We start from the raw sequence: 27,789 nt of genomic DNA on the forward strand, positions 1-27,789 counted from the left end.
TCCTTAGATCATGCAAGAACCTGCATAACCGCAGAGTGACTATGACAAACAATAAACTAGAAACTTTTGCTGATTTTGTAAAAACTGCAGTTAAAGAATATTAAATAAAACTATAAAACTACTTGTCTGATAGTTACTTCGGAAAGTGTTTTTGTTGTGGTGATTATTGTCTTTATGTATGGTAAGAACATAGTTATTATCCTAACTTAGGACAATATGATTCCATCTATATGTAAGAAAAGAGAATGTAGGAGAATCTATTGTGAGATTCTGATATATGATATTCCAATATGATATTCACATAATGCTTTTTTAATTATTTGATTTCATTGAATTGGTTTTATTTGATTGCTACATTGTCATAAACCCTACTAAGTGTATATATATATTTTATCTAGGACTTCTTATGTCAAGTCGAGAGGTACTGCAAACAGTGTCATTTGACAACACCAATTACATTCCCTCCTGAGCACCCAGTAGAAGAAGTAGGACGTCTGTTGTTATGTTGCCTTCTAAAGCACGAGGATTTAGGTATCTGTATTTGACATACAGTTATCTTCGAGTAGCACTGTAAAAATTATAGGGCACTGAGAGGAAGGAGGTAATAATTAAACACAATCAGATGTGAAGTGCTAACAACTTATTAAAGGCATGGCATGGGAAAAGTACTGTGTGTTATATTGCAGTCAAAATGCTGCTTATTATTCTAATCGCCATTTGGAATATAAGATTGTGTAGAAAACTTGGGGTTACTATAATAATACAACCTTTTGGCATTCCAGCCTTCAAGATGAGCTGGGACAGAATAGACAGATTTTTAAATATTTTAGAGGATCCTCTCTCTTGGGGAGCAGAATGCAACAATCTTTGTTTCTTACCAATATGGATTTAGTCAACATGCTTTCAAATTGTTGAGTTGCTTCCAAATTGTTGAATTGTGTTGTTTGAGCTGGGCAGACCTTTAAATCCAGAGGGGAAAAATGCTTACCTTTGTTGTAATTAAGATACATCACATAGTAATAAAGGTACTAAGAAGGGTAGAGATGCCTATTCCATCACACAGTTTGCTATGGGGAAACCAAATTACAAAGTGTTTAGTTTAGCACATTGGTCTCCAACCTTTCCAACTTGGCGGACCAGTGGAGGCATCAGGGGGAGAGGGAATAATTTTCCCTATGCACGCATGCCACTTTCACAAATGCAGCTTTGTATGTGCGTGCTTGCCCACCACATCCACGGTCCAATTCTGAATGGGCTGCAGCCTGGCACTGGGCCACAGACCGGGGGTTGGGGATTCCTGGTTTAGTGCATATTTGGATAACTTTTCCTCGTAATCCTATTAAACTTTCTTAACTAAACTGTTAATCTTCTTAAACTGTCAGAACCCATATCTTTGATGGGGGACTTTTCCTTTTCCCTTTTCCTTTTTTGGGTTCTGCCACACTCCTGGAGGGAGGGAGGAGGCTTTTGGGGAATTGTTTGTGTATTGCCCTTTCGTTTAGCTACTACAGTGTATCCTTTCCACTTCCTCTATCTGCTTGCTCTTTGAACTATTGTCCCGTTGATGCCAACCTGGAGTGAGAAAGGAATGTGCCTCTGGCCATCTGGTTTATCTCTCACTGTGGAAGAGAAAGGTGCAAAGACCCAACAATGTCTTCACAGGCATGGGAACGGACTCCGTTATCAGCTCTGTTCCCACAGTGACCTTAACACCTAGAGAGTGGCCTGTTTGAACTGACCGGATGAACTGTTGGGGTGGGGTTTGCTTTTTGCTCCTTTAACCTATTGATTTGAGCAGGAAACCCTCAGATCCTGCCTTCTATGCCTGCTGTCAACTTCTCCTAATAAAAGTTCCTTTTGGGATGAATCTGTTCCAAGAGTTCTGCTTTCTTGGGAAGAGGTTTTGAAGCAGGTCCTTTTTCTGCACTGGGAAAATAATAAAGTTTTGGTTGGATAAATGGGGCAGCAGACTATGGCTGTGGAGTAGGGGAAACAAGTGTCTTTTATGTTCTTCCAGAACAGTTCAAAAAGAAACTTCCCTACCATTTCAGATCAGAGTATCAGGAAGCAAAGAACTAATTGTCTTATTTTATTGTAGTATTTAATTTCCTATTATATTTTTGCTTATTTGTTTCTAAAGGTCATGTAGCACTTTCTCTTGTTCATCCTGTTATGCTTGGAGTTGACCAAGTGAAACACCGAATACTTCCAAAATCTGTAGCAGATGTTTGTCGTGTTGTCTATCAAGCAAAATGTTCACTGATTAAAGTAAGTATTGAGTCAGCAGCATCCTTTCTTAGTACTAATAACTGCTGTTGCTAATTAAACTATGGACTAATTCATGTGCATTATTATTTTAAGACCCATCAAGAACAAGGAAGATCTTACAAAGAAGTCTGTGCTCCTGTTATTGAACGTTTGAGATTTCTCTTCAATGAACTGCGCCCAGCAGTGTGCAATAATCTCTCTATCATGTCCAAGCTTAAAAGTCTTAGTTCTTTGCCCCAATGGAGAAGAGTAGTCCAGAAAATAATTAGAGATAAGAGGGAAAAAAAAGGTAAAAGAATGGCTTAAATATGATTTACAGATAATGTACTGGAGAAGATGTGATTCTTATTTGTTGACATGTAGAATATAACGAATTTTGGGTTGCTCCGAAGTAAGACTTTTATATCTCATTGGAAAAAATGGCATGATTATTTACCCATCACTGCTTGTATGTCCAGTTCCCAATGGACTTCATATTGTAAATTCAAAAGATGATGCAATTAGCAAGAATAAGTTGCGGAATATGGTACTCTGCCACATACAACTGCTATTCACTAAAGATAAGATAACCTTTATTGTCATTTTTTTTACTGTGGGCACAACAGCACACATCAAAAATGAAATTTAGTTGCCTGCTCTCAAAGTGAAACATACATGACAACATCTAAAACATACTATAAACATATGTATAGACCCACACCCCTACATATACATAACAATAAAATATTAAATACTGTCCATCTTGAATATATAACGGAAGGAGGAAGCCTGAGAGTTCACAAGGTTAATGCTGTATGGAATGAAACTATGGTTGAATCTGGATGTTCTGCTACGGATACCACGAAGCCTCCTCCCAAAGGGTAACAAGGAAAACAGGTCATGAAGAGGATGAGTAGTGTCCCAGATAATCTTACGGACCCTGTTCAAACAACACTTCTGTGCTATGTCCTGGATGGGAGGGAGGGAACTGCCAATGATCTGCAGTGATTTTTTTCCTAGACAAAACTTAAACTTTTGCTTCTTAGGAAATACAGATTTGTTAAATTATTTTGTTTTACATTTCTGTTATTTTTAAACCATCTTTTTTTCTGCTAGCTCCTAAAAAATCCAAATCTGATGTGGAAGAATCTAAAACTGGAAATGAGGAAAGTGATTTGGGAGAGTCATGTATGATATCTCACAGTCCAGTGACAGCTGATAAAAGGCCTTTGTCTGTCAAATCACCTAAGGTACAGTATAAAAAAGGATGCATGCCATAAGATATAGATGTTGATGAATGTTTAATATATATTTTGAGCCACTTTGTTGTAATCTCCGTATGCATCCTAAGTGCTGTAAGTCGCCCAGAGTTGTTTCATTACTAGATTGGTGGCAAATAAATTCAATAAGTAAGTAAATAAGTAAGTAAAAAAGTAAGTATGGATTGTGGGAAGATTTTTATAGTATTTTTTAAAGAACCTTAGTTGGCATATTTTTATGTATGTTTATGTGCACATGCTGCTGAAATTTTGATTTAAACTATACATGGAATATCCTTATCAAATATTACTTTCATAATTTACATCAGGATGGGGTATCCACAACTCTAAATGTGTTTATGTGTGGCTTTCAGATCTCTCTTTCTCTCTCACTGCCTTTGTCAGAAACTAATTTCTGTTATAAGATGGGAAATCTAGCATAAGCCCTGAAATAAATTTTCCAGTTAAAAAAAAGGATGAAAAAGAAAAACCCCATTCATTCCAAAAAGAAAGCCCAACTCCCACTCACCTGTAGCCCCCATCTACTTTGCATGAGTTATGTAGCCCTGTAGTTGACTATAGTCATCAAAATAGATCCTTGCCTAGCTGACAGTGTAAAATATTCTGTGTCTTTAACACCCTGTTGATAAGTATGGAATTTTTATATTCAGTTCACTTTTGGGGGGTTATTTTTAGATGCAGCACTGTGGTCTTTTTGTGTGTTACTGTGTTCATCAGATTTATCTATAAAGCTTTTTGCCCTTGGAGCATAAGTTGTAAAATTCAATATCTCAATGTGTTATTTGGATTATTATCATTGTTTTCAGCCTGAGACCTCAGTTATTAATTCATGTTTAATGCACATTTAACTTCTTAGGATAAATGGCAGCCGCTGATAAGTACAGTCACAGGTGTTCACAAGTACAAGTGGCTGAAGCAAAATGTGCAAGGACTATATCCCCAATCTGCTTTACTCAACACCATAGTTGAATTTGCTCTAAAAGAGGAACCCATTGATGTAGAAAAAATGAGGAAGTGCTTGTTAAAGCAGGTAAACTATGTTTTCTTTATTATGGCTGAAATTTTATTGCATAATAAAATTATAAAGAGCTGATGCTTTATCTCTATTTTGCAGCTAGAGCGAGCTGAAGTTCGATTAGAGGGGATTGATACAATTCTAAAATTGGCCGCCAAAAGCTTCTTGTTGCCTTCTGTGCAATATGCTATGTTCTGTGGATGGCAAAGACTTATTCCAGAAGGAATTAATATAGGGTAATCTTTCCCTTAGCCCTTTCTTTTAGTTCTGTTGAGCATTTTGTAGTGGTGTGTGTGTGTGTGTGTGTGTGTGTAACATAAAATCAAGACCAAAGATTTTAGAACTGAGCCAAGTGGGCTAGGAACTTGGGTAATACAGGTAATCCTTGACTTATGACCACAATTGAACCCAGAATTTATGTTGCTAAATGAGAAATTTGTTAAGTGAGTTTTGTCCCATTTTATGACTTTGTTTGCCACATATATTAATTGAATCACTGCAGTTGTTCAATTAGTAACAAGGTTGTTAAATGAACCTGGCTTCCCCATTAACTTTGCTTGTCAGAAAGTAGCAAAAGATGGTCACATGACCCTGGGATACTGCAACCATCGTAAATATGAACCAGTTGTCAAGCATCCAAATGTAAATCATGTGACCATGGGAATGCTACAATAGTCATAACTCTGAAAAATGGTCATAAATCACCTTTTTCAATGCCGTTGTAATTTCGAACAGTCACTTAATGAACTGTTGTAAGTCAAGGACTACCTGTATAATATAGGAGACTTGTGCTAAACGAACAAAACATAAATCATAATCTTAGAGCAGCATTGAAGTGTCATGGAGCACCTAGCTTTCCTAGAACTAATATAAAGTGTGTCATTAATGTGATGCCTTTAAAAAAAACCAGTATAACTACGCTATGCTTGCTAGCGCAGTATATACTTCATTTGTAATACTTTGTTATATTTTCAAAATCCTGAAAATTTTTTTAAAATTTTTTAACCTACAAAGAGAGCCTTTAACAGACTGCTTAAAGGATGTTGATCTGATTCCACCCTTCAATCGCACGCTTCTGGAAGTTACCTTTGGAAAGTTGTATTCCTGGGCTGTTCAAAATATTAGAAACATTTTGCTTGATGCTAATAGCAGATTTAAAGAATTAGGTGAGTCCTTCAAGTTATTTACTCTGTGTTTTTGATTTATTAAAGTTTACTTGCATGAATTTGTATGATAGTGCAAATTGCAATTTAAATTGTGAAGTATAGTTGCCAGTTATTTTTGTAGGATATCTGTTAGTTTCTTTATTGTTTGATAAAAGACAAGGAAAGGGAGGGAGTCATGTGTCATATAGATTGGTATCTATGTTGCCTTTCCCAGTTGCTTCTGAATTATTTAGATACTTTTATTAAATGAACAGAAATAGATCTGCACTGATATATCCTGAAGTCTTAATTAATTATCTAATTCCTTGTTTGAAAGTATGCTTGGTTTGTGTGTTTGAGTACTGTGAACTTGTGGCACATAATACTGTTTGTATCTGCATTGTGCACGGAGATAAAAGTTATAAGAGGAATCTTATATCTGTATGCGTGTGTTTTGAAATTCTAGTGTATTGTCTGCAACAAGAAAAGCAAATTCAGGCAAAATAATAGTAAAAATCTTTTGGCAGAAGTGTTCTTTAGGTCATTTATTGAAACTAATAAATATCTTTTTTTTCACTTTTCACCTAGGGATCCAGCCTGTTCCTCTGCAGACTATAACTAATGAGAATCCTGCAGGACCAAGCCTTGGAACCATCCCACAAGCACGTTTTTTATTGGTCATGCTTAACATGTTAACTTTACAACATGGTGCAAATACCTTGAATCTTCTTCTTAATTCTGGCATGTTGGCATTAATGCAAACCACACTGAGGCTAATAGGTATTTACAGATCAGTCTTCCTCTGACTTTTTCCTCTCCTGTCCAGACCTTACAAAAAATTAAAATGTCTTTTTCATTATTTCCTGACACTTTTGTGGAAATATTTTAATGGTTTTAGAATTTATCTATTAATGGCTAAATACAAGGTGTGTATATCTCAATAAATCTATTGTTTAATTAGGACCTAGCTCTGATAATGTGGAAGAAGATATGATTGCTGCATCCCGGGGTGTTTCTGCTACAGTCCTAGAAGAGTCCAGGAAGGAGAGCACTCCAGTTCAGCTTCCTGTTTCAGGACCAGAATTGGCAGCCATGATGAAGATTGGTACTAGAGTAATGAGAGGAGTAGATTGGAAGTGGGGGGACCAGGTATTACCATTGTCAGTGTTGCACTTATTTGCCTTATATTTGCCCAGAGACAGCTTGTGGGGGAGATGGGTGGCATAAAAGTTTAATGAACAGATAAATATAACATATAATTGAATTTGAATAAAATCTTAGTTGTTATATATTTTAAAAATTTCTGCTTTCCTCAGGATGGGCCTCCTCCAGGTTTGGGACGGGTAATTGGAGAACTGGGTGAAGATGGCTGGATTCGAGTACAGTGGGACACTGGCAGTACCAATTCCTACCGGATGGGAAAAGAGGGGAAATATGATCTGAAGCTAGCCGAACCTCCTCCTGCTTCACAACCTGCAGCTGAAGACTCTGACACCGAGGATGATTCTGGTAAGAAAGTTTGGAGTCAGGGTCACTGGCATTTCAGTATCTACATCTTTATGGTGGAAATGGATTTAATCACATTTGATTTTCTTCTGTCTTCTCTCTTTTTTCAATCAAAAGACTCAAAGTATTAAAAGAAAATCCTTAGTAATGTGGGAAGGGAAGGAAGGAAGAGGGAGGGAGGGAGGGAGGAAAGAAGGAGAGAGAAGGGAGAAAGGCAAGGGAAGGAAGGAAGGAAGGAAGGAAGGAAGGAAGGAAGGAAGGAAGCTCATGGACAACTTCCCACAAACTCAGTGGGGAAGCCAGCAGGAAAGTGGAAGTTGCTGTCACTGATATTTTGTCCTCCTGTGGTCATTCTGTTTCTCTGTTTATATCTTTAAAAGGATGATTCAATGGATCATAGATTGTCTAGTGTTCTATTACTATCCTCTTTCAAGTTATTAGTATATCAAACAAAGGGTGATATATTGTTTTTTTTATTAAAGAGTTTTACAGAAACAAGATTTTACAATATATCCCCAAATACCCCCCCAGCCCAAACCACCCCACTTCCCCCCCCACTTCCCAGAGCTAAATACAGGATTATAGTTATAATAATCATATTCTAAATAAGAATTATCCATAATATACAATTAACCAAATTCATAATGTGCTTTAACTCCCCTTTAACATAGATACATACAAAGTACTAACACTAAGATAACAATATCCCTCTAAAATCTACTCATAAGCTAAATGGAACTTTTTAGTCCCATATTTATTCTGAATATAATCTATCGATCTCCTCCAAACTGAAATATATCTTTCCTGTGAATGATCTTTCAAATAAGCAGCAATCTTAGACATTTCTGCAAGATTCGAAACTTTAAACACCCATTCTTCTATAGTAGGCAAACTATCCTTCTTCCAATATTGTCCCACCAGTAACCGTGCTACTGTTATCATATTCAACATCAAGTTAGTTTCTTTAACATCACAATCTACAACAATACCCAATAGAAACAATTGTGGAGAAAACTTTTATCTTCCTCTTAAAAATCTTTTGAATGTTCCACCAAATTTTAATCCAAAAAGCTTTTATATTTCTACAAGTCCACCACATATGAAAATAGGTGGCTTCTAAGCTACCACATCTCCAACATTTAGACTGCAAGTTAGGATACATATTAGACAACTTCTTGGGATCCAAATGCCATCTATAAAACATTTTATAAAAATTTTCTCTTAAGTTTTGAGCCTGAGTAAATTTAACATTTCTGACCCAAATTATCTCCCAAGTATCCAGCGAAATTGGTTCCTGAATATTTTGTGCCCACTTTATCATGCAGTCTTTAACCAGTTCCGTTTCCGAATCCAATTCAATTAAAGCATTATATATCCTCTTTATATGTGCACAATTTAAGTCTCTAATTTGTTTTACTAAATTTTGATCTGTAATTGTGATGCCAACCTTTTGATCTAACTTCCACCTAGCTTTCAATTGGGTATATTGAAACCAAGAGTAACTTATTTTTTCTTGTCTTAACTCCTCTAATGATTTAAGTTGCCAATCATTCCCTTCCAATCTAAGTAATTCCTTATAAGAAACCTTATCCAAACTCACTCCCATAGATACGCCCTCTATCGCGTGTCCAGGAATTCCCCAAATCGGTATTTTATAATTTAACTTATAATAATACTTTTTCCAGACACGCAACAAGGCACTTTTAAGAATATGAGATTTAAAAGCCCTATCCACCTTCTTGTCATAAAGCAAATATGCATGCCATCCATATACCAAATCCCAACCCTCAAGATGAAGTATTCTCTTATTAGTTAAATTAAGCCAATCACTAACCCACGTCAAGGCAACCGCATCATAATACAATTTCAAATTCGGCACCTTAAGTCCCCCTCTTTCCCTAGCATCTTGTAAAATCTTAAATTTAACTCTTGGTTTTTTCCCCGCCCAGATAAATTTATTAATACCCTTCTGCCATTGATCAAGGTTGGCATCCTTTTTCAATATAGGTATCATTTGAAACAAAAAGAGAAACTTTGGCAGAACATTCATTTTAACAACTGCAATTCTTCCCAATAAGGATAATTGTAATTTTTTCCAATTATTTAAATCCCTTTGTACCTTCAACCATAGTGTTTCATTATTCTTATATAATTTTACATTTGAAGCTGCAATATACACTCCTAAATATTTAACCTTTTTTACTATTTCAAAACCTGTTAATTTAGATAACATGTCCCTTTCACTCATAGATAAATTCTTAGATAGTATCTTAGTCTTATTACTATTCACCTTGAACCCAGAAACCTTACCATACTGAGTTATAATTTCCATCAAATCTATAACCGACTGTAACGGTTGAGATACTGTCACAACCAAGTCATCAGCAAAAGCTCTCAATCTATAATCATTCTGTTTTATTTTAATTCCCTTTATCATAGAGGACTCTCGAATTTTAATTAATAAAATCTCTAATGTTAAAAGAAACAATAATGGTGATAGGGGGCATCCCTGTCTTGTACCTTTTTCAATTTTAAAGGTCTCTGTTAGTCCCCCATTAATTATAATTTGCGCAGTTTGTTGTTGGTATATAGCTTTAATAGTATGTAAAAAACCTTCTCCAAAATTCATCTCCTCAACAACTCTCAATAAAAATTGCCAATTCAATTGATCAAAGGCTTTCTCTGCATCCAAAAATATCAATGCTGCGGGGACTTAGTTGTTCTTATCCAAATATTCAAGCAAGTTTACAATTTGTCTTACATTATATTTTATATACCTCCCGGATATAAATCCCGATTGATCACTATGAATCATTTGTTTCAAAACTTGCATTAATCTATTAGCCAATACTTTAGCAAAAATCTTATAATCTGTATTCAAAAGCGATATAGGTCTATAATTTTTAGGTTGAGTAAGGTCTTGATCCTCTTTTGGAATCAATGATACAAAAGGTGTCCTCCATGATGGAGGAACTGCACATCCAGTCTGAATTTCATTAAACAAAATCTTTAAGGGTTCAATCATTTCAACCAGCAACATTTTATAGTAAATTGCTGTTAATCCATCTGTTCCCGGAGCCTTGCCCAATTTCAACTGTTTAATAGCTAAAGAAATTTCTTCTGATGTTATTGGGCAATTCATCTCAAGTTGTTGTTCTTTTGAAAGTCTCGGAAAATGAGCTTCCTGTAAATACTTGTCTATATCTAAAGCTTGTATGTTTTCTTTAGAATATAATTTCGAATAAAAATCTAAAAAACTCCTCTTAATCAAATTTTGTTGGTAAACTTCTTTTCCTTTATATTCTATTTTGTCTATAGTACGTGATTTCTGTTTCTTCCTTAATTGGTAAGCCAACCATCTACCAGGCTTATTAGCGTTACAAAAAGTATTATTGTCAGAATCCATTTATATCACATTTCATAAATGTATAGGTAGAACAATGTGCTTATTCTGGGGATTCTGCCATCTCTCCGAAGGGTGGGGAGAGGATAGACTTTAGGCATCTTCAAACAACAGGGAACATTTGAACTGGGGGAGGGAGGGGGAGTGACAGATTGGATTGCATCTTCATTTACAACAAAAAAGGAAGCAATAACCATAAAACCAAGGAGAGTTCCCTTTCCCATGGAAGGGCCTGACATCTGACCAAATGGATGAGGGGAGGGGCTGAAATGGGAATGCTTTATATAGGATTGAAATGTAACTTTGTTAGATTCCGTCTTGTATTGCCACAATCGATTCCATCCTAGTAAACATTTTCATTTTGGACTAAACTTGCATCCAAGAGTTCTTATTTCCTAAAATGTGGATTGAGGTGGGTCCTGACAATTATGTTTAGCATAACGCAAGTTGGTTGCTACTTGATCAGCCAGTAGCATGCTAAATTGTTCTTTCAATAAGTGTATTGAAATCCTTAAGTTATTATCCAATGGATTCCAAATAAGGTTTTTCTCCTTAGATTTAATCTCTTCCTCAAGATCTAAACATTTTTGCGTTTGCTTACGCCTATAGGTGTTATTCATATAAATCAAAACCCCTCTTATATAAGCTTTACTAGCATCCCAAACCATTCCCATCGATGTACCTTCATGCATATTTGTAACAAAAAATTCTTTCACATGTTGTCTACATTTCTGCAAGAACAACTCATTTTTAAATAAGTTCTCATTCAGCCTCCAGGATCTTCTATTACCATCTTCAGCAAAAAACTCCAACCAAACAGAACTATGATCAGACATTGTCTGATGATATATTGTAATGTGAATCAAAAGCTTTATAGTTTTATCTTTCTGCTCCCCTATAATGTTTCAAAGACGTGAGAGTTCTTTCAGCTTGCTTTTCTTTGTTATTTGCACTAGCAGCGTTAGATATTCTTTCTGAATTGTGTTTGTTTTGACATGTATGATAAAATAAATTGAATAGTTTATCTTCTTTTGTGACTAACTCATCTATTCTTGAGGAAATACTGTGATTTTGATACTGGCCATAACTTTAAAATGCTAAGCTTAGATGACTGGACTTTTATGTAGAGTGACTGTGAAAATGAGGAAGTTTAATTACATTAACCTTGTTTTCAGTAATTTATTGTGACTCTTTGTTTTAGAAGGAGAACATGCTGAAAAAAATCCCCATCCTACTTCCATGATGCTGACCAGCACAGTGAATCTTCTGCAAACACTCTGCCTTTCTGCTGGCCTTCACGCTGAAGTAATGCAGAATGAAGCAACGAGAACTTTGTGTGGATTGCTCCGCATGCTGGTAGAAAGTGGCACGACAGAAAAATCATGTAAATCCATTGTATTATATTCTTGCTTTCTATTGTATTCACCACCCAAGTATCAGCAAAACAAGAATGTTATGTGTTTATTTAGTTTATTCATTCATTCATCATAACACAACTGGTAAGATTTTTGGCATGATGTAGACAATACTTAAATAAACTACACATTAAAAAAATAATAATTATAGGTCACTGGGAATTATAACCTTCCACCCCATGAATAATAATGCCAGTTAATTATATTCAGTTATACTAACTGTACAAGCTGCATATTCTGTATAGAAGAGTACCATATTGAATATTTTTTTCTGAATGAAACCAGAGAGGGGACCAGACAGATTTCAGTGGGGAGGCTGTTTCAGAGAATAAACACCTCTGAAAAGCAGTGCATTCTAGCTTTTTCCCTTTACTTCCCAGAAGAGGAAAGCTACAGGTTGTTTTTCCTGACATGACCACACAGATCAAGCTTTGTACTGTGGGTAACTAAATGACAAGTCACAAGGGACTTTGTACATCTAACTTCCTGGAAGCCTATTAAAAGCCAGTGCAGAACTCAAAGCACAAGTGTAATGTGCCTTCACCAACAGCTGCCGGTTAGCATGTAGGCTGCCACATTTTGGATCACTATTAATTTCTGAGTAACCTTTAAAGGCAGAACATTTCAGAAGTTCAGTCCCTTAAACAGACAAATGTTTGTCCTTTATAGAATGAAAGATCTTTGGTGTAACTTCCTTTTTAATGCTTCTCTTTTATCATTGTTAGAGTTTTTGTTTAGCTATATTACAGTAAAGTAAAATGAAATATAGAACAAGGTAGTTTCAAAAACTAAAACCTGGTAGGTTTGAATCTAATTGGTTTCCCTCTTCAGTTAGCATGAAAAAAGGGGAAGAATCCTCTCCCCTTTTAAGGCTCCCCATCTTTTAGAAGAGCAAAGAGCAGGGAGCAATAGGAATTTCTACTGTGTGATCAGAAATATGGTTATACAATGTTGATTACTACTCAGTCATTGTTAATTATTTGCAGCTTCCTTGCCAAATACATTAGTTAACAAAGAGCAACACCGGAGCTGGTGTACCCTGGGATTCATCCGAAGTATAGCACTGATGCCTCAAATGTGCAGCACTCTTAGTACATCACAGTGGATAACGCTGCTAATGAAAATTGTAGAGGGACATGATTCATTCACTGCTGCATCTCTCCAACGACAGGTAACAACAAATAATGTTTTAACAGTCAGTGATTGATTCATGGTATAGTTTTAAAGCTGTCTTTTATATCTTTGTTATGATCTAGAAACTGGTGTCTTAGAAGATCACCATGAATATGTAGTGTGACTTTGTCCTTGCATCTACCTTAGAAATGAGAGAGGAAAACTGGAGCAGGTTAAGACCTAAAAATATTGGTTAAGAGTGCTCAAGCCATGGAAAATATATATGGGCAACAAACACTATATCCCTCTCTCTGTTTAGGAACAGATATTTTGTCTCGCAAACCTTTTTGGAAAACATGGGAGAATTATAAGCATGCGCATGGCAAACCTTTTCAGAGAATAAATAGGGGGAGGGAATACTCATAGCATGTTCACATTTTGAAAGCTGGCTATGACTTAATACTGTATTTGCCAAAAGGAAGCACATTCTCCTGTGCTGTAGTGTGGGCCGTCTTGTTGATAATATGGTGACACTGTTAAACAAAATGAATGTTTCAGAGCTGGAAATAACAAAAATGTGACTGGGAGGCCAGAGAAAGTAGTGAAGCTGCTGTCATTCCTTCCAATTGGACATAGATAGCATGTTAGATCTATCTATCTCCCATCACACTCCATGTGGGGAGAACATGTATCTTTACTGGAAAGCCGCCTCTATTTTATTTATTTATATTTATTAGTCAACTTTATATAGCTACTCATCTTGCCAAAAGTGATTCCTGAAGGTTCTTCATGGAAATAGGGACTTGGGGAAATTAGAACCTCAACTGATAGAAAGCTTCTATGGCAATAGTGGTTTTAATTGCAAATTATCATCCTTTATGTGTGCAGGGGGAACAAGATGAGAATGTGGCCAGCATATTGATTGAAATGGAAAGTGTAGAGTAACTGAACTCAGTAGGATTTATGATATATCCATTTCCTGTCTGAAAACTGAAGAAAAACAGTTTAGTTTTGCAAGGATCTCTTCCCAAGTTCCTTTTCCAGCAAACATGGCATAAGTTGGGTTAGATAAACCCAGCTCTAACATAGCAGTAACCTAAATATACTCATTTGAGGGTAAGAACTATTGAGATCAGTGGGACAGCCTGCAGTAAATTTAAGCATGTATACATTTGTGTGCTGACTCCAGATGGGTGCAAGCAGTCTCTCTTTTAAGGAAAAAATGTATGTTAACATGCTTGAATATATGGATGCGTTGGAACTTTAATTAATTTTATAAATGGACTATTTGTTTAAAAGCAATTATTTTTAATCAGTCATGTGCATTTCTTTTTTTCTGCTGTTTCATATTTTTTTAGATTCTTGCTGTGCATTTATTACAAGCAGTGCTTCCTTCCTGGGATAAAACAGAAAGGTCAAGGGATATGAAATTCCTCGTGGAAAAATTATTTGGGTTTTTGGGTAGCTTGTTGACTACATGTTCTTCAGATATCCCACTACTCAGAGGTAAGAGAATATTTTGTCTTCACTGATACAATTTTGGTCCATTCATCCTTCACGGGTGTAACTTTATCTTAGCTTTCTTTCATTTCTTCTATACTGTGCTTGTTTGTTTGCAGAATCTACTCTGAGGAGGAGGAAAGCTAGGCCTCAGGCCTCTCTGACTGCAACTCACAGCAGTACTTTAGCTGAAGAGATTGTTGCTCTATTGAGGACTTTGCATTCATTGAGCCAGTGGAATGGACTCATAAACAAGTATATCAACTCTCAGCTAACCTCCATCACCCACATCTTTGCAGGAAAAGAGTCAGAAGGGGTAGTTCCCACATCTTTACAATCAACTCATTTGTTGTTTTTTTTAAGAAAGAAATTAATTCAGTCAGTTATACTTTTTCAGTTAGCACTGTAATGAAGTTTTAAAAATTATTTCTTAAACATTAAATTTGCCTTAATATCCCATATGTGCATTGATTTTTATGTGAAAAAATATTTAAATTCACACCCTGCTAAGGGAATTACTCCTCTTGTAGTTTAACTAGATTATAATCATTTTTACCAGGCTGCTTTGGAAGACTGTTTTCCTGATTCTGAGACCCCAGAAGTGGGAGGCCTGATGGCTGTTTTGGCAGTTATTGGTGGAATAGACAGTCGGTTGCGGTTAGGTGGCCAAGTAGTTCATGATGAATTTGGAGAAGGCATAGTGACAAGAATTACTCCAAAAGGGAAAATCACAGTGCAGTTTTATGACATGAGAACCTGCAGAGTTTGTCCTTTCAGTCAACTAAAACCAGTGAGTACCTTAAGCGATGTTAGGATATTGAGAACAAGCAAATTGATAATTAACATAGTACTTGGGAAATATTGTTGTGGATAAGAAACAGAAGTGTATGTATCCTGCAACACAGGATGTGACTTTTCTTTAAATCCTGAACCTTTTGAAATGATCTTGCTGCTCTGAGAAAATAGTGGCTACTGATGTGATATTTGTAATTTCCCTGACAGCTTTAAGTCTATTGTGAAAATCTTTAGTCCATCTTCCTATTTTGTTTCATTTTTATGTTACATATTTAAATTTGTAGCAAAATATCTTTAAGATCTGAGAACCAAAGTCTGCATGTGTATGTGACTCAATAGGTTTCTTTTTGAGAAAAAATGACTGTGCCCTTGGGTTTCTTCTTTCTAGAAATGGGATCTAGTTATTTCTGATGAAAATAAATAAATGTTACTTCTAAACTATAATGAAATTACATTGATAACATTCTTTGTGTTCCCCCTTAGGTTCCTGTGGTTCCGTTTAATGTGAATAACTTGCCCTTCACTGAACCCATGCTTTGTGTCTGGGCTCAGTTAGTAAATCTGGCTGGAAGCAAAGTAGAAAAACAAAGAATGAAGACTCCTAACCAGGGCCTTTCTGGTATATATCTCTCTACTTGAAAGTATTCTAAGAAAACAAGACTGTTAAACTGGAAATAAGAAATGTAATTTGGTCTGAAGGGGGTTAATTCTTATCAGCATTAAACAGAATTACTCAATGATTATTTTAAGCCAAATTTGGACAGAGACCCTTCTGGCTGTGTTCTTTGCTCATCCAACAGTAGCTCTGAATCCAAGAACCTCCAAGTCATGGACTTGCTCCTTCATAAAGCAATCTCCAGAGCTGATAGAGTTGATATTTTTATGCCAAGGTTTTCTACCTTGTTTGGGTTTAGCTTCAGCCTGGTTCATTCCATCCTATCCCCAAGCAGCTTCTAGATACTGGTCAGGAATTAAATTTCATATCCAGGACAGATCAGGGTGATGTTGTACAATTGAGTATCAACAGTACAGTGATAGTATCTTACTCCAAATTGACAAATGATGTTTCCCTTCAGCTCAAATACCATGTTTCCTGAAAATAAGACCCAGTCTTATTTTCTTTTGGGCTCCGAAATAAGCACTAGGGCTTATTTTGGGGGGATGTCTTAACCGTTTACCTTAGGACCACTGGAGCCGGGCCTCCCACACCCTGACACCTGTTGGGCTATTGCCTGAGGTCTTCTGTGTCCACTTGCATCCGCACAACATCTGGTGCATTGCACCAGTGCCGCTGCTTGCGGCAAGAGGCCATGTGCAGTGTCCCGCGAGTGGCAGCAACAGTGCAGTGCACCACGTGGATCCCAGCCATAAGCAGCTGCAGAAGAATTTGTGCAGCGGTGCAACAGATGTCAGGGCATGAGAGGCCTGGCTGCAGCGGTCCTAAGGTAAGCGGGTGCGGGCATGTGGGGCAGCTCCAATCCCCACCCCTACCCTAGCTTGATTTTTACACATGCACCTCGCCCCAAAACTAGGGCTTATTTTGGGGGTAGGGCTTATATTAGGCTCACGTAAAATCAAGCTAGGTCTTATTTTCAGAATAGGTCTTATTTTTGGGGAAACATGGTAATGTTAAAAATGAGTCTTTATAGAGTCACAAAGGTATCCATCAAGCTGATTTCTCCTCCCCCATTGGTTAAATTGTTCACGAAGAAATGGACTGGCGCTGCTGTAGAATAGTCTTTCCAATATCTAGTCATTACAGATGGACCACTCATATATCATGGAGAATTGTACTAAACACCAGAGAAAGGTCCTAATAGGACCATAAGGATGAACTACCCCCATTCAGTTCCTGATTACCAATGTTATTTCTGTCCCACGTCCAGATCTGTAACCTGTGTGAAAGTGGAAAAGGTACTTTAAAGTAGTAGTTTCCCACATGTTTTTAATTTAAACGGATGAAATTAGAATTGTATTCTTACTGTTTTTAAGGATATTTATTTTAATAATTTTAAAAATCATCCCCTTTAACAAATTTTTGTACTTTTTGCATGAACATTTTCCCTTTTAAGTTTTGCAGCTGTTGGGTAAAAATCAGAGAATCTGAATATTAGAATATAAATTACTCAAGTTCCTATTTTTCTGTTGTAACACAGCCCACTCAGAAACTCAGAAGGTTTTGAATGGAGTTGCTTAGTTCCAGGTCTGAAACAAAATATGTTTTCTCTTTCATGTTTATCCCTAATGTTTAATATCAGTTGTGCTAACAAATGCCTGTAATACATTTTGAACAGGACAAATAGACTTGGATCTCTTGAGATGCCAGCAATTAAAACTATACATATTAAAAGCAGGCCGAGCTCTGCTTTCTTACCAGGATAAATTAAGGCAGATCTTATCTCAATCAGCAGTACAAGATTCTAGCACAGTTCTCACAGGTAAAATTCCACTTAATCACCTTTTTAGAATTTTCATATTTTTTCATATTTTTACTGCTTCTACTTAACTAGGCAACATAATGGAGAGGGAATTGGATTTTCAGTAACTACCTTTTCTTGTTTTTCCTCATGGTAAGTAACCTGATTTAGAATTGTCCAGCAGCATACACTTATCCACAAATGTTTATTAATGTTTTTTTTGGAAGCAACAAGCTGTTCCTTTTAAGATATAATGTTTTGTATGTGTAGAAAGGTTCACTAGTTCATTAGTTGCCCCAAAATAGATTTGTTGAGATACTAGAGAAATGAAGTAAAAATTGTCTCTCTTTCACATCCGTTAAGAGGAAAGTGTCTGTTCTTTTAGTACTGGATATCAGTCATATGGGATCATATATTCCAACAAAGAAGAAAGGAAGAAAATAATGACACCAGCATTTCAAGATACATGGTAGCCTGAGTATGTTTAATATAATTAAACAAAATAGATGCCAAGGACATAATATGAGGGACTGAAAGAGGATCCATAGATATTTATATTTTTTCATCAATAAGGCACTCCTTTTTTAGATCTCACTTCATTTGAATAGTTTAGGAGACCACCATGAGTATTTTTCTTCTTATCCTCAAGCAGTACTGTATGATAAGTCTACTTGGTCCTTAGCTTTGTGGCTATCTAGGGATTTGAACCCAGTCATCTTAATTTTAATCCAAACACTCTATCACAGAGATTCTCATTCAGATACTAGTTTCATTGGTATAAAAGAAACTGTCTTTTCTGCCCTGTAACTTTAACTGGAATTAACATGAGAAGGGTACTTATACAAATGGTCTGCTCCATTGTGCTCATGCTTGCTGCCCCTTCAGTATTGGCCCTGTTGTATTTAAATTATGTAATAAACTAAACATAATCGTACTTCTAGGAATAGGGATTTTAGCACAAAGCTTGACAGAAATAAAAAACCCTGTTGCTCAGGATTATAAGACGTAGCATACATATAACCCATTTATGGATTATAATTCTGTACTTGAATCCATGGTTGGGTTTCTTTTAGCCTTGGTATTTTTAAAGTGATCTCTTGTCTGTTTTGTCATAATAAGAGTGGATCACCTAAATTTGATGGATTTTTTAAAAAATTAATACACTGTTCTAAGTGATGATTCCTACTGACTACTTTAATTAAATATTGATTATTGATGCCATTAACACTTAAGATTATTTTATATGTAGTATTGACCTAATATTTTTAGAATTCTTGTTTGGATTTGCACAATATTTCTTTCTGGTTCTTTTTTCTTTTATGCTATTACGTATCTGCTAAACTAAATATTGTTGTTGTTAGTTGCGAAGTCGTGTCCGACCCATCGCGACCCTATGGACAACGTTCCTCCAGGTCTTCCTGTCCTCTACCATCTTCTGGAGTCCATTTAAGCTCACGCCTACTGCTTCAGTGACTCCATCCAGCCACCTCATTCTCTGTCGTCCCCTTCTTCTATTGCCCTCAATCTTTCCCAGCATTAGGCTCTTCAGTGAGTCCTTCCTTCTCATTAGGTGGCCAAAGTATTTGAGTTTTAGCTTCAGGATCTGGCCTTCTAAAGAGCAGTCAGGGTTGATCTCCTCTAGGACTGACCGGTTTGATCGTCTTGCAGTCCAAGGGACTCGCAGGAGTCTTCTCCAGCACCATAGTTCAAAGGCTTCAATTCTTTGGCGCTCAGCCTTTTTTATGGTCCAACTTTCACTGCCATACATTGCAACTGGGAAGACCATAGCCGTGACTATACGCACTTTTGTTGACAGGGTGATGTCTCTGCTTTTTAGTGTGCTGTCTAGATTTGCCATGGCTTTCCTCCCCAGGAGCAAACGTCTTTTAATTTCTTGGCTACAGTCTCCATCTGGCATGGGTCCGGAGTACCTTAGGGATCACTTGCTGCCGGCGTCAACTTCCCTCCGCCCTGTGCGTTCCCACAGAGAGGGCCTCCTCAGGGTGCCACCGGTCAGAGAATGTCGTCTGGTGGCCCCCAGGGGGTGGTCCTTCTCTGTGGGCGCCCCGGATTTATGGAATCATTTAGTTTAGTTTAGTTTAGTTTTAGTTTTATTAAATTTTTATACCGCCCTTCTCCCAAGGGACTCAGGGCGGTGAACAGGGCATCCATTTGCCAGTTGAGCTCTGGATGGCGCCTGACCTTCTCTCCTTCTGACGTGATCTGAAGACTTATTTGTTCGAAAAAGCCGGCCTGGCCTGATGGGGGATGGGTTTGGATTTTATTGTTGTTTTAAATGTATTTTAATCTATTGTTGTAACTTGGGCATCTCGTTTAATTCTTTTTTAATTTTTGTATTTTGTATTTTTATATGTTTGCCCTGTTCACCGCCCTGAGTCCTTCGGGAGAAGGGCGGTATACAAATAAAATTATTATTATTATTACTATTACTATTACTATTATTATTATTATTATTTTTATTATTATTATTATTATTATTATTATTATTATTATTATTATTATTATTATTATTATTATTATTATTATTATTATTTGCAGTGATCTTGGAGCCCAGGAAAATAAAATCTGTCACTACCTCCATTTCTTCCCATCTATTTGCCAGGAATTGAGAGGGCCAGTTGCCATGATCTTGGTTTTCTTAATGTTTAGTTTCAACCCAGGTTTTGCACTCTCCTTCACTCGCAACAAGAGGCTCTTTAGTTCCTCTTCACTTTCTGCCATTAGAGTGGTATATCTGCATGTCTTTGGTCGTTGATGTTTCTTCCGGCAATCTTAATTCCAACTTTTGATTCATCTAGCCCTGCCTTTCTCATGATGTGCTCTGCATATAAGTTAAATAGGCAAGGCGACAGTACACAGCCTTGCCGGACTCCTTTCCCAATTTTGAACCAATCAGTGGTTCCGTGTCCAGTACTCACTGTTGCTTCTTGGCCTGCATATAGGTTTCTCAAGAGACAAATAAGATGGTCTGGTACGCCCATCTCTTTAAGGACTTGCCACAGTTTGTTATGATCCACACAATCAAAGGCTTTAGCATAGTCAATGAAGCAGAAGTAGATGTTTTTCTGGAACTCTCTAGCTTTCTCCATGATCCAGTGTATGTTAGCAATTTGGTCTCTAGTTCCTCTGCCTCTTCGAAATCCTGCCTGTACTTCTGGTAGTTCTCAATCCACATACTGCTGGACTCTAGCTTGTAGGATTTTAAGCATAACTTTACTAGCCTGAGAAATGAGTGCAGTGGTGCGATAGTTTGAACATCCTTTGGCACTGCCTTTCTTTGGAATTTGAATGTAAACTGATCTTTTCCAATCCTGTGGCCACTGTTGAGTTTTCCAAATTTGCTGGCAAATTGAGTGTAGCACTTTTACTGCATCGTCTTTTAAGATTTTGAATAGCTCAGCTGGAATACTGTCACCTCCACTAGTTTTGTTGTTGCCCAGCTTTTCTAAGGCCCACTTCACTTCACATTCTAGGATGTCTGGCTCGAGGTCAGTGACCACCTCATTGTGATTATCAGGGACGTTAAGCTCATTCTTGTATAGTTCTTCTGTGTAATTTTGCCACCTCTTCTTAATCTCTTCTGCCTCTGTTAGGTCCCTGCCATTTTGGTACTTTATCATGCCCATTTTTGCATGAAACGTTCCTTTCATCTCTCCAATTTTCTTGAAAAGATCTCTGGTCCTCCCTATTCTATTGTTTTCTTCTATTTCTTTGCATTGTTCATTTAAGAAGGCATTCTTATCTCTTCTAGCTATTCTTTGGAATTCTGCATTTAGTTGGGCATATCTATGTTTTTCTCCCTTGCCTTTCGCTTCCCTCCTTTCCTCAGCTATTTGCAAAGCTTCCTCAGACAGCCATTTTGCTTTCTTGCATTTCTTTTTCTTTGGGATGGTTTTGGTTGCTACCTGTTGTACAATGTTGCGAACCTCTGTCCATAGTTCTTCAGGCACTCTGTCTATCAGATCTAATTCCTTAAATCTATTTGTCACCTCTACTGTATATTGAACAGGGATATGATTTAATTCATACCTGACTGGCCTAGTGCTTTTCCCTACTTTCTTTAATTTAAGCCTAAACTTTGCAACAAGAAGCTCATGGTCTGAGCCACAGTCAGCTCCTGGTCTTGTATTTACTGACTGTATGGAGCTTCTCCATCTTTGGCTGCAGAGCATATAGTCAATCTGATTTCTGTGTTGACCGTCTGGTGATGTCCATGTGTAAAGCCGTCTCTTGGGTTGTTGGAAAAGAGTGTTTGCTATGACCATCGTATTCTCTTGACAAAATTCTATCAGCCTGTGCCCTGCTTCATTTTGTACTCCCAAGGCCAAACTTGCCTGTTATTCCGGTTATCTTTTGGCTTCCTACTTTAGCATTCCAATCCCCCATGATGATAAGGACATCATTTTTTGGTGTTAGTTCTATAAGGTGCTGTAGGGCTTCATAGAACCGGTTAATTTCATCCTCTTCAGCACCGGTGGTTGGGGCATAGACTTGGACTAGTGTGATATTGAATGGTTTGCCTTGGATTCGAACTGAGATCATTCTGTCATTTTGAGGATTGTATCCCAGTATTGCTTTTCCTACTCTTTTATTGACTATGAAGGCTACTCCATTTCCTCTGAGGGATTCTTGCCCGCAGTAGTATACCTAATGGTCATCTGAATTAAATTCACCCATTCCTGTCCATTTTAGTTCGCTGATACCTAAGATGTCGATGTTTAGTCTTGTCATCTCTTGTTTGACCACGTCCAGCTTTCCTTGATTCATGGATCTAACATTCCAGGTTCCTATGGAGAAAAAATCTTTACAGCATCGGACTTTCCTTTCACCACCAGACGCATCCACAGCTGAGCGTCCTTTCGGCTTTGGCCCAGTCGCTTCATTCTTTCTGGCGCTACTAGTACTAGCCCTCTGCTCTTCCCCAGTAGCATATTGGATGCCTTCCGACCTGAGGGGCTCATCTTCCAGCGTCATATCGTTTTGCCTTTTGGAACTGTCCATAGGGTTTTTATGGCAAAGATACTGGAGTGGTTTGCCATTTCCTTCTCCAGTAGATCACGTTTTGTCAGAACTCTCTGCTATGACCTGTCTGTCTTGGGTGGCCCTGCACGGCATAGCTCATAGCTTCATTGAATTACGCAAGCCCCTTCACCATGACAAGGCAGTAATCCATGAAGGGGAAACTAAATATAAGTACATATAAAAAGAGACTTAAAGAAACATTAGTTTGCATTTGAAATAATATACATCATGGACTGTTTCTACAATAATGTATAAGCTTCAGGGGTTTGTTTTGGTATGATTATTGTATTGCTTAAAAGACTTTTTTTGTTACTTTAAGATGATGGTGCAGTGGCATCACCTGAGGTAGGAGACATGTCTCCAGAAGGGCCTCAGCCTCCCATGATCCTCTTGCAGCAACTGTTGACAGCAGCAACACAGCCATCTCCAGTAAAAGCAATATTTGATAAACAAGAACTTGAGGTATTTTGTTTAATATTTGCTATTTTAAACCATGTACTATTAATGTAAATCTGTGAAGGTTTATATATTTATATTTTTACAGCTTATTAAATACAATTCAGTAGTAAAAAAGACACATTCAAGCACCATGAGACATGACACACTTTTGCAAAGATAAAGGTTGAATGGTTACTAGCCACAACCATTTCAGTAAAAAGAGATTTGTTACATCACCTTTTTCTCTGAAGCAGCCAAATGAAATAGCTGTTGAAAGAAGCAGAGACGCCAAACAATGACTGATCCCAGAAATGCTGACAGTCTTATTATATTGCTGATTTTATTGCTCTCAGATGTTTCTGTATTTAGTTAACATTTCAAGAATTTTATTTATTTATATATTTAGAAGATTTACATGGCCTCCCATTCATTCTCAGTGAGACTGGGCAGCTTACAAAGAATATAAACCCAGTTTGTTTTAACTCAGGAGAGGTTCTTTTGTGAAAGAGGTTTAGGCAGAGTTATCCATCATGTGTTCTGAAAATTTGCATATTTCAGATTCTTATGTTAGCAATGCAAATCACTTTTGAAATTGAGTTACTTAAACATTCAGTTGCATTGTTTACAAAAAATTATTGACATTGTACTTTAAAAAAGATGTAATATTTGTTGCATTTTTATCTTGGATACATCCATTTCTACAGAAAAAAGCCAAAGTCTCCATAAATAATTACACAGAGAAAATGCTAAAATTAAAGCATCAGCAACAACATAACTCTAAGAATACTGATTTAATATTTTTATTATAGTAATATTTATATTGATTCCAGAAGAATAGTTTTTTGATAACAAACTTGTAAGAGATAGATATTTAAAATGCTTTGCTGTAGGTCCATTGTACACTAATTATTTGCATACTTAATAAATTTATGTTGTATCCAAAGTGATATAGGTAAGCCAGATTTGGCCACAACAAATCATATAATTTCTAGCCTTCCCAGCATTTTTTCTGTTAGTTCTAAGTATGCCATAGGATTTGTGGCTAAGTCTACCATAGGATAAATAGATGCATTATCTTCTGTGTTATTTTGTGTTAAATAGAGCTTATATATATTGTTTCCTGTAGGCTGCTGCACTTGCCGTATGTCAATATCTGGCCGTAGAATCTGCGCATCCTTCAACTCCAGTCTTTGAAGAATGTAGTTCCAGTGAAACTACAACCCCTGTTACAGTCCAACATATCCGACCTGCAAAAATAAAAAAATACAAATCATGTCCCATTCCACCACTCCCAATTGTTGTGCAACTTATGGAAATGGGATTCCCTAGAAAGAACATTGAGTTTGCATTGAAATCACTATCAGGAACTTCTGGAAGTGCTTCTGGATTACCAGGTACCTCATGTTTTTAGTATCCACAGTATACTAGAAAGCGATTGATGTAATCTCTTTGTTTTGGTACCAATGATAAAAATAATGCAGGGTAAATATAAAGATTGGATACAATAGTGAACCATTAGATGTAGAAAAAATACTATGGAAAATGACTTGGAAAGGTTCATAATGATTTGAAGAGATATAAAATAAAAGCATAATTTAAATACTTCTACTCATGTGAACAATTCTATTGATGTCTTAATCTAGGGGTAGAAGCCTTGGAGGGCTGGCTTTTGGATCATCCTGATGTTCAAATTTATCAGATGGTGACACTATATCTGATGAATATTCAGGGATGAAGGTTCCCTTTTGCTTAACACCAAAGAAGATGTGATTGTAGGAGATCATAGACAAGAAATCAGGGAAATGGATCCAAGTTGATTTCCCCTTAGATGATATGCATTGGGTCTATGTTTATGGTGCCTTAAAAATTGTATTCTTGAGACATTGCATGATTTACCAACTAACAGCAAAAAAAAGTGTAGGAGAAAATAAGAAAAGGCATAAACTTTATTCTTCATTTATAAATTGTTAAAATTAGCTAAGAGTGGAAGAATAAGTATAAAAATTAGTGAAATTTGTGAACGTTTGGCAGAAAAGTGTGATTGAAAACTATAATCATTAATGATTTGAAGTGGTGATATAAAATAAAAACATAATTTAAGCACTTTACTCATATGAACAATTCTATTGATGTCTTAATCTAGGGGTAGAAGCCTTGGTGGGCTGGCTTTTGGATCATCCCGATGTTCAAATTACCGATTTCTCAGATGGTGACACTATATCTGATGAATATTCAGATGATGAAGTGTCAGAAGAAGTAGAGGAAGCAGAAGCCGCATATCCAGTGGTAAATCCCTCCTCTTAAGATGGGGTCCTGGTGGTCAGTTGGGCCTACTTCTGGTATACCTCTCTCCAAGCTGCACAGCAACGGTTCTACCCAAGCTACCTGACGCCATCTCAGGATTGGCGGTCGAATTTCCAAAACTTATGGTACTGGGAGACTTTAATCTACCATCCCTGGGCAGTGCATCAGAAGTGGCCCAAGAGTTCATGGCCTCCATGACGGCCATGGACCTGACTCAAATTACTCAGGACCCAACTCACGAGGGAGGAAACATGCCTGATCTTATTTTTGTCTCTGGGCAATGGCTAAATGGACTGGGTGGGGTTACTCCAACATCACAACCCCTTTCATGGACAGACCATTACCTCCTGCGGTTGGGCCTCCGTCACGTCACCCCCCGCTGTCAGGAGGTGGAACCGACCAGGTGGTTCCGCCCCAGGTGCCTGATGGACCCAGATAAATTCCAGATGGCGCTTGGACCGATTCCCACCTCCCTCTCCCACAACCCGGTCGAGTCCTTAGTTAATGCCTGGCAACAGGCTGCTTCGGAGGCTCTCGACCGCGTTGTCCCTTTGTGGCCTCTGACCCGGCGCAAGTCCCGACTCGCTCCTTGGTTCTCCAAGGACCTGCGGGAGATGAAACGCCAGAGAAGGGGCCTAGAGAGCATTTGGAGAACCAGTCGGTCTGAGTCTGACCGAACACAGTTAAGATCCTTTTCTAGATCTTATCTTGTGGCAATGAGAGTGGCAAAGTGCGCCTACTTCACCACCCTCATTGCGTCCGCAGATAATCGCCCGGCCGCCCTATTTAGAGTGGTCCTCTCCCTTTTAAGTCAAGAGACGGGAGAGGACCCCCTACATGGACGGGCTGAGGAATTTAGTAAATATCTGGTGGACAAAATTGCTCAGATTCGGGCTGGTCTGGACTCTGACTGGGCAGTATCTAACGAGAGGAAAACGATGAAGTTGGCCGAGTACATTTGGGAAGAGTTCGATCCTGTGACTCCGGATGAAGTGGACAAGATGATGGGGAAACTAAGTGCCGCCACATGTTTGTTGGACCCGTGTCCCTCCTGGCTAGTCTATGCATCCCGGGAGGTTACACGAGGCTGGCTCCTAGCAGTTATCAATGCCTCACTGAGTGAGGGTTACTTCCCTGCCGCCTTGAAAGAGGCGGTGGTAAGGCCCCTCCTCAAGAAACCGGCACTGGACCCAGCTGTTTTAAACAACTTCCATCCTGTCTCCAACCTTTGCTTCCTTGCGAAGGTCGTTGAGAGCGTGGTGGCACGACAGCTCCCTTTGAACCTGGAGGAAGCTGAATATCTAGATCCGTACCAATCGGGTTTCAGACCCAGGCACAGCACGGAGACGGCATTGGTCGCACTGGTGAATGATCTCTGGCGGGCCCGAGATAGAGGTTATTCCTCTGTCCTGGTCCTATTAGATCTCTCAGCGGCTTTTGATACCATCGACCATGGTATCTTACTGTGTCGTCTTGAGGGGCTGGGAGTGGGAGGCACCGTTCTGCGGTGGTTCTCCTCCTACCTCTCGGACCGTTCGCAGACGGTGTTGGCAGGAGGGCAGAGGTCAAGCCCTAGGCCTCTTAATTGTGGAGTGCCTCAGCTTTCGGTGCTCTCGCCCCTCCTGTTCAACATCTATATGAAGCCGCTGGGAGAGATCATCCGTAGCTTCGGGGTGAAATATCATCAATATGCTGATGATACCCAGCTATTCATCTCCACCCCGAACCAAGCCAGTGATGCCCTCGATGTGATGTCCCGTTGCCTGGAAGCGGTACAGATCTGGATGGGAGAAAACAGGCTTCGACTCAACCCGGCCAAGACTGAGTGGCTGTACATACCGTCATCTCGTTTAGTCCAAGAGGTTCCATCTCTGACTATAGGAGGAGAGATGTTACCTCCCATTGATAGAGCACGCAATCTGGGCGTCCTCCTAGACTCACGACTCAGTTTTGAAGATCATATTGGAGTCGTGGCTAGGGGGGCATTTGCACAGATTCGTCTTATATACCAATTGCGCCCCTTTTTGGACCGAGATGCCCTACGTACAGTCACCCACGCACTCGTCACCTCCCGTATTGATTACTGTAATGCTCTCTACATGGGGCTGCCCTTGAAGACCACCCGGAGGCTTCAGCTGGTGCAGAATGCAGCTGCATGGGTTGTGATG

General features: G+C 38.1%; 1 protein-coding gene across 1 annotated transcript in view; it reads left to right on the top strand.

The window, feature by feature from the left end:
- The window catches only part of HERC2 (HECT and RLD domain containing E3 ubiquitin protein ligase 2), a 166,135-nt gene that overhangs the window by 76,927 nt on the left and 61,419 nt on the right, over positions 1 to 27,789 (top strand). The window contains exons 28-47 of the mRNA XM_083361535.1: positions 399 to 531; positions 2,141 to 2,268; positions 2,362 to 2,557; positions 3,364 to 3,497; positions 4,384 to 4,557; positions 4,642 to 4,778; positions 5,557 to 5,708; positions 6,276 to 6,467; positions 6,649 to 6,836; positions 7,004 to 7,196; positions 11,798 to 11,980; positions 12,998 to 13,182; positions 14,483 to 14,630; positions 14,744 to 14,940; positions 15,184 to 15,414; positions 15,903 to 16,038; positions 17,714 to 17,857; positions 23,199 to 23,341; positions 24,444 to 24,711; positions 25,461 to 25,603. Of these exons, the coding sequence (XP_083217661.1) occupies positions 399 to 531; positions 2,141 to 2,268; positions 2,362 to 2,557; positions 3,364 to 3,497; positions 4,384 to 4,557; positions 4,642 to 4,778; positions 5,557 to 5,708; positions 6,276 to 6,467; positions 6,649 to 6,836; positions 7,004 to 7,196; positions 11,798 to 11,980; positions 12,998 to 13,182; positions 14,483 to 14,630; positions 14,744 to 14,940; positions 15,184 to 15,414; positions 15,903 to 16,038; positions 17,714 to 17,857; positions 23,199 to 23,341; positions 24,444 to 24,711; positions 25,461 to 25,603 (3,405 nt within the window). The remainder of the gene's footprint in view (positions 1 to 398; positions 532 to 2,140; positions 2,269 to 2,361; positions 2,558 to 3,363; positions 3,498 to 4,383; positions 4,558 to 4,641; positions 4,779 to 5,556; positions 5,709 to 6,275; positions 6,468 to 6,648; positions 6,837 to 7,003; positions 7,197 to 11,797; positions 11,981 to 12,997; positions 13,183 to 14,482; positions 14,631 to 14,743; positions 14,941 to 15,183; positions 15,415 to 15,902; positions 16,039 to 17,713; positions 17,858 to 23,198; positions 23,342 to 24,443; positions 24,712 to 25,460; positions 25,604 to 27,789) is intronic.

This window comes from Vipera ursinii, assembly GCF_947247035.1.
Source record: "Vipera ursinii genome assembly, chromosome: 4".
NCBI lineage: Eukaryota > Metazoa > Chordata > Lepidosauria > Squamata > Viperidae > Vipera > Vipera ursinii.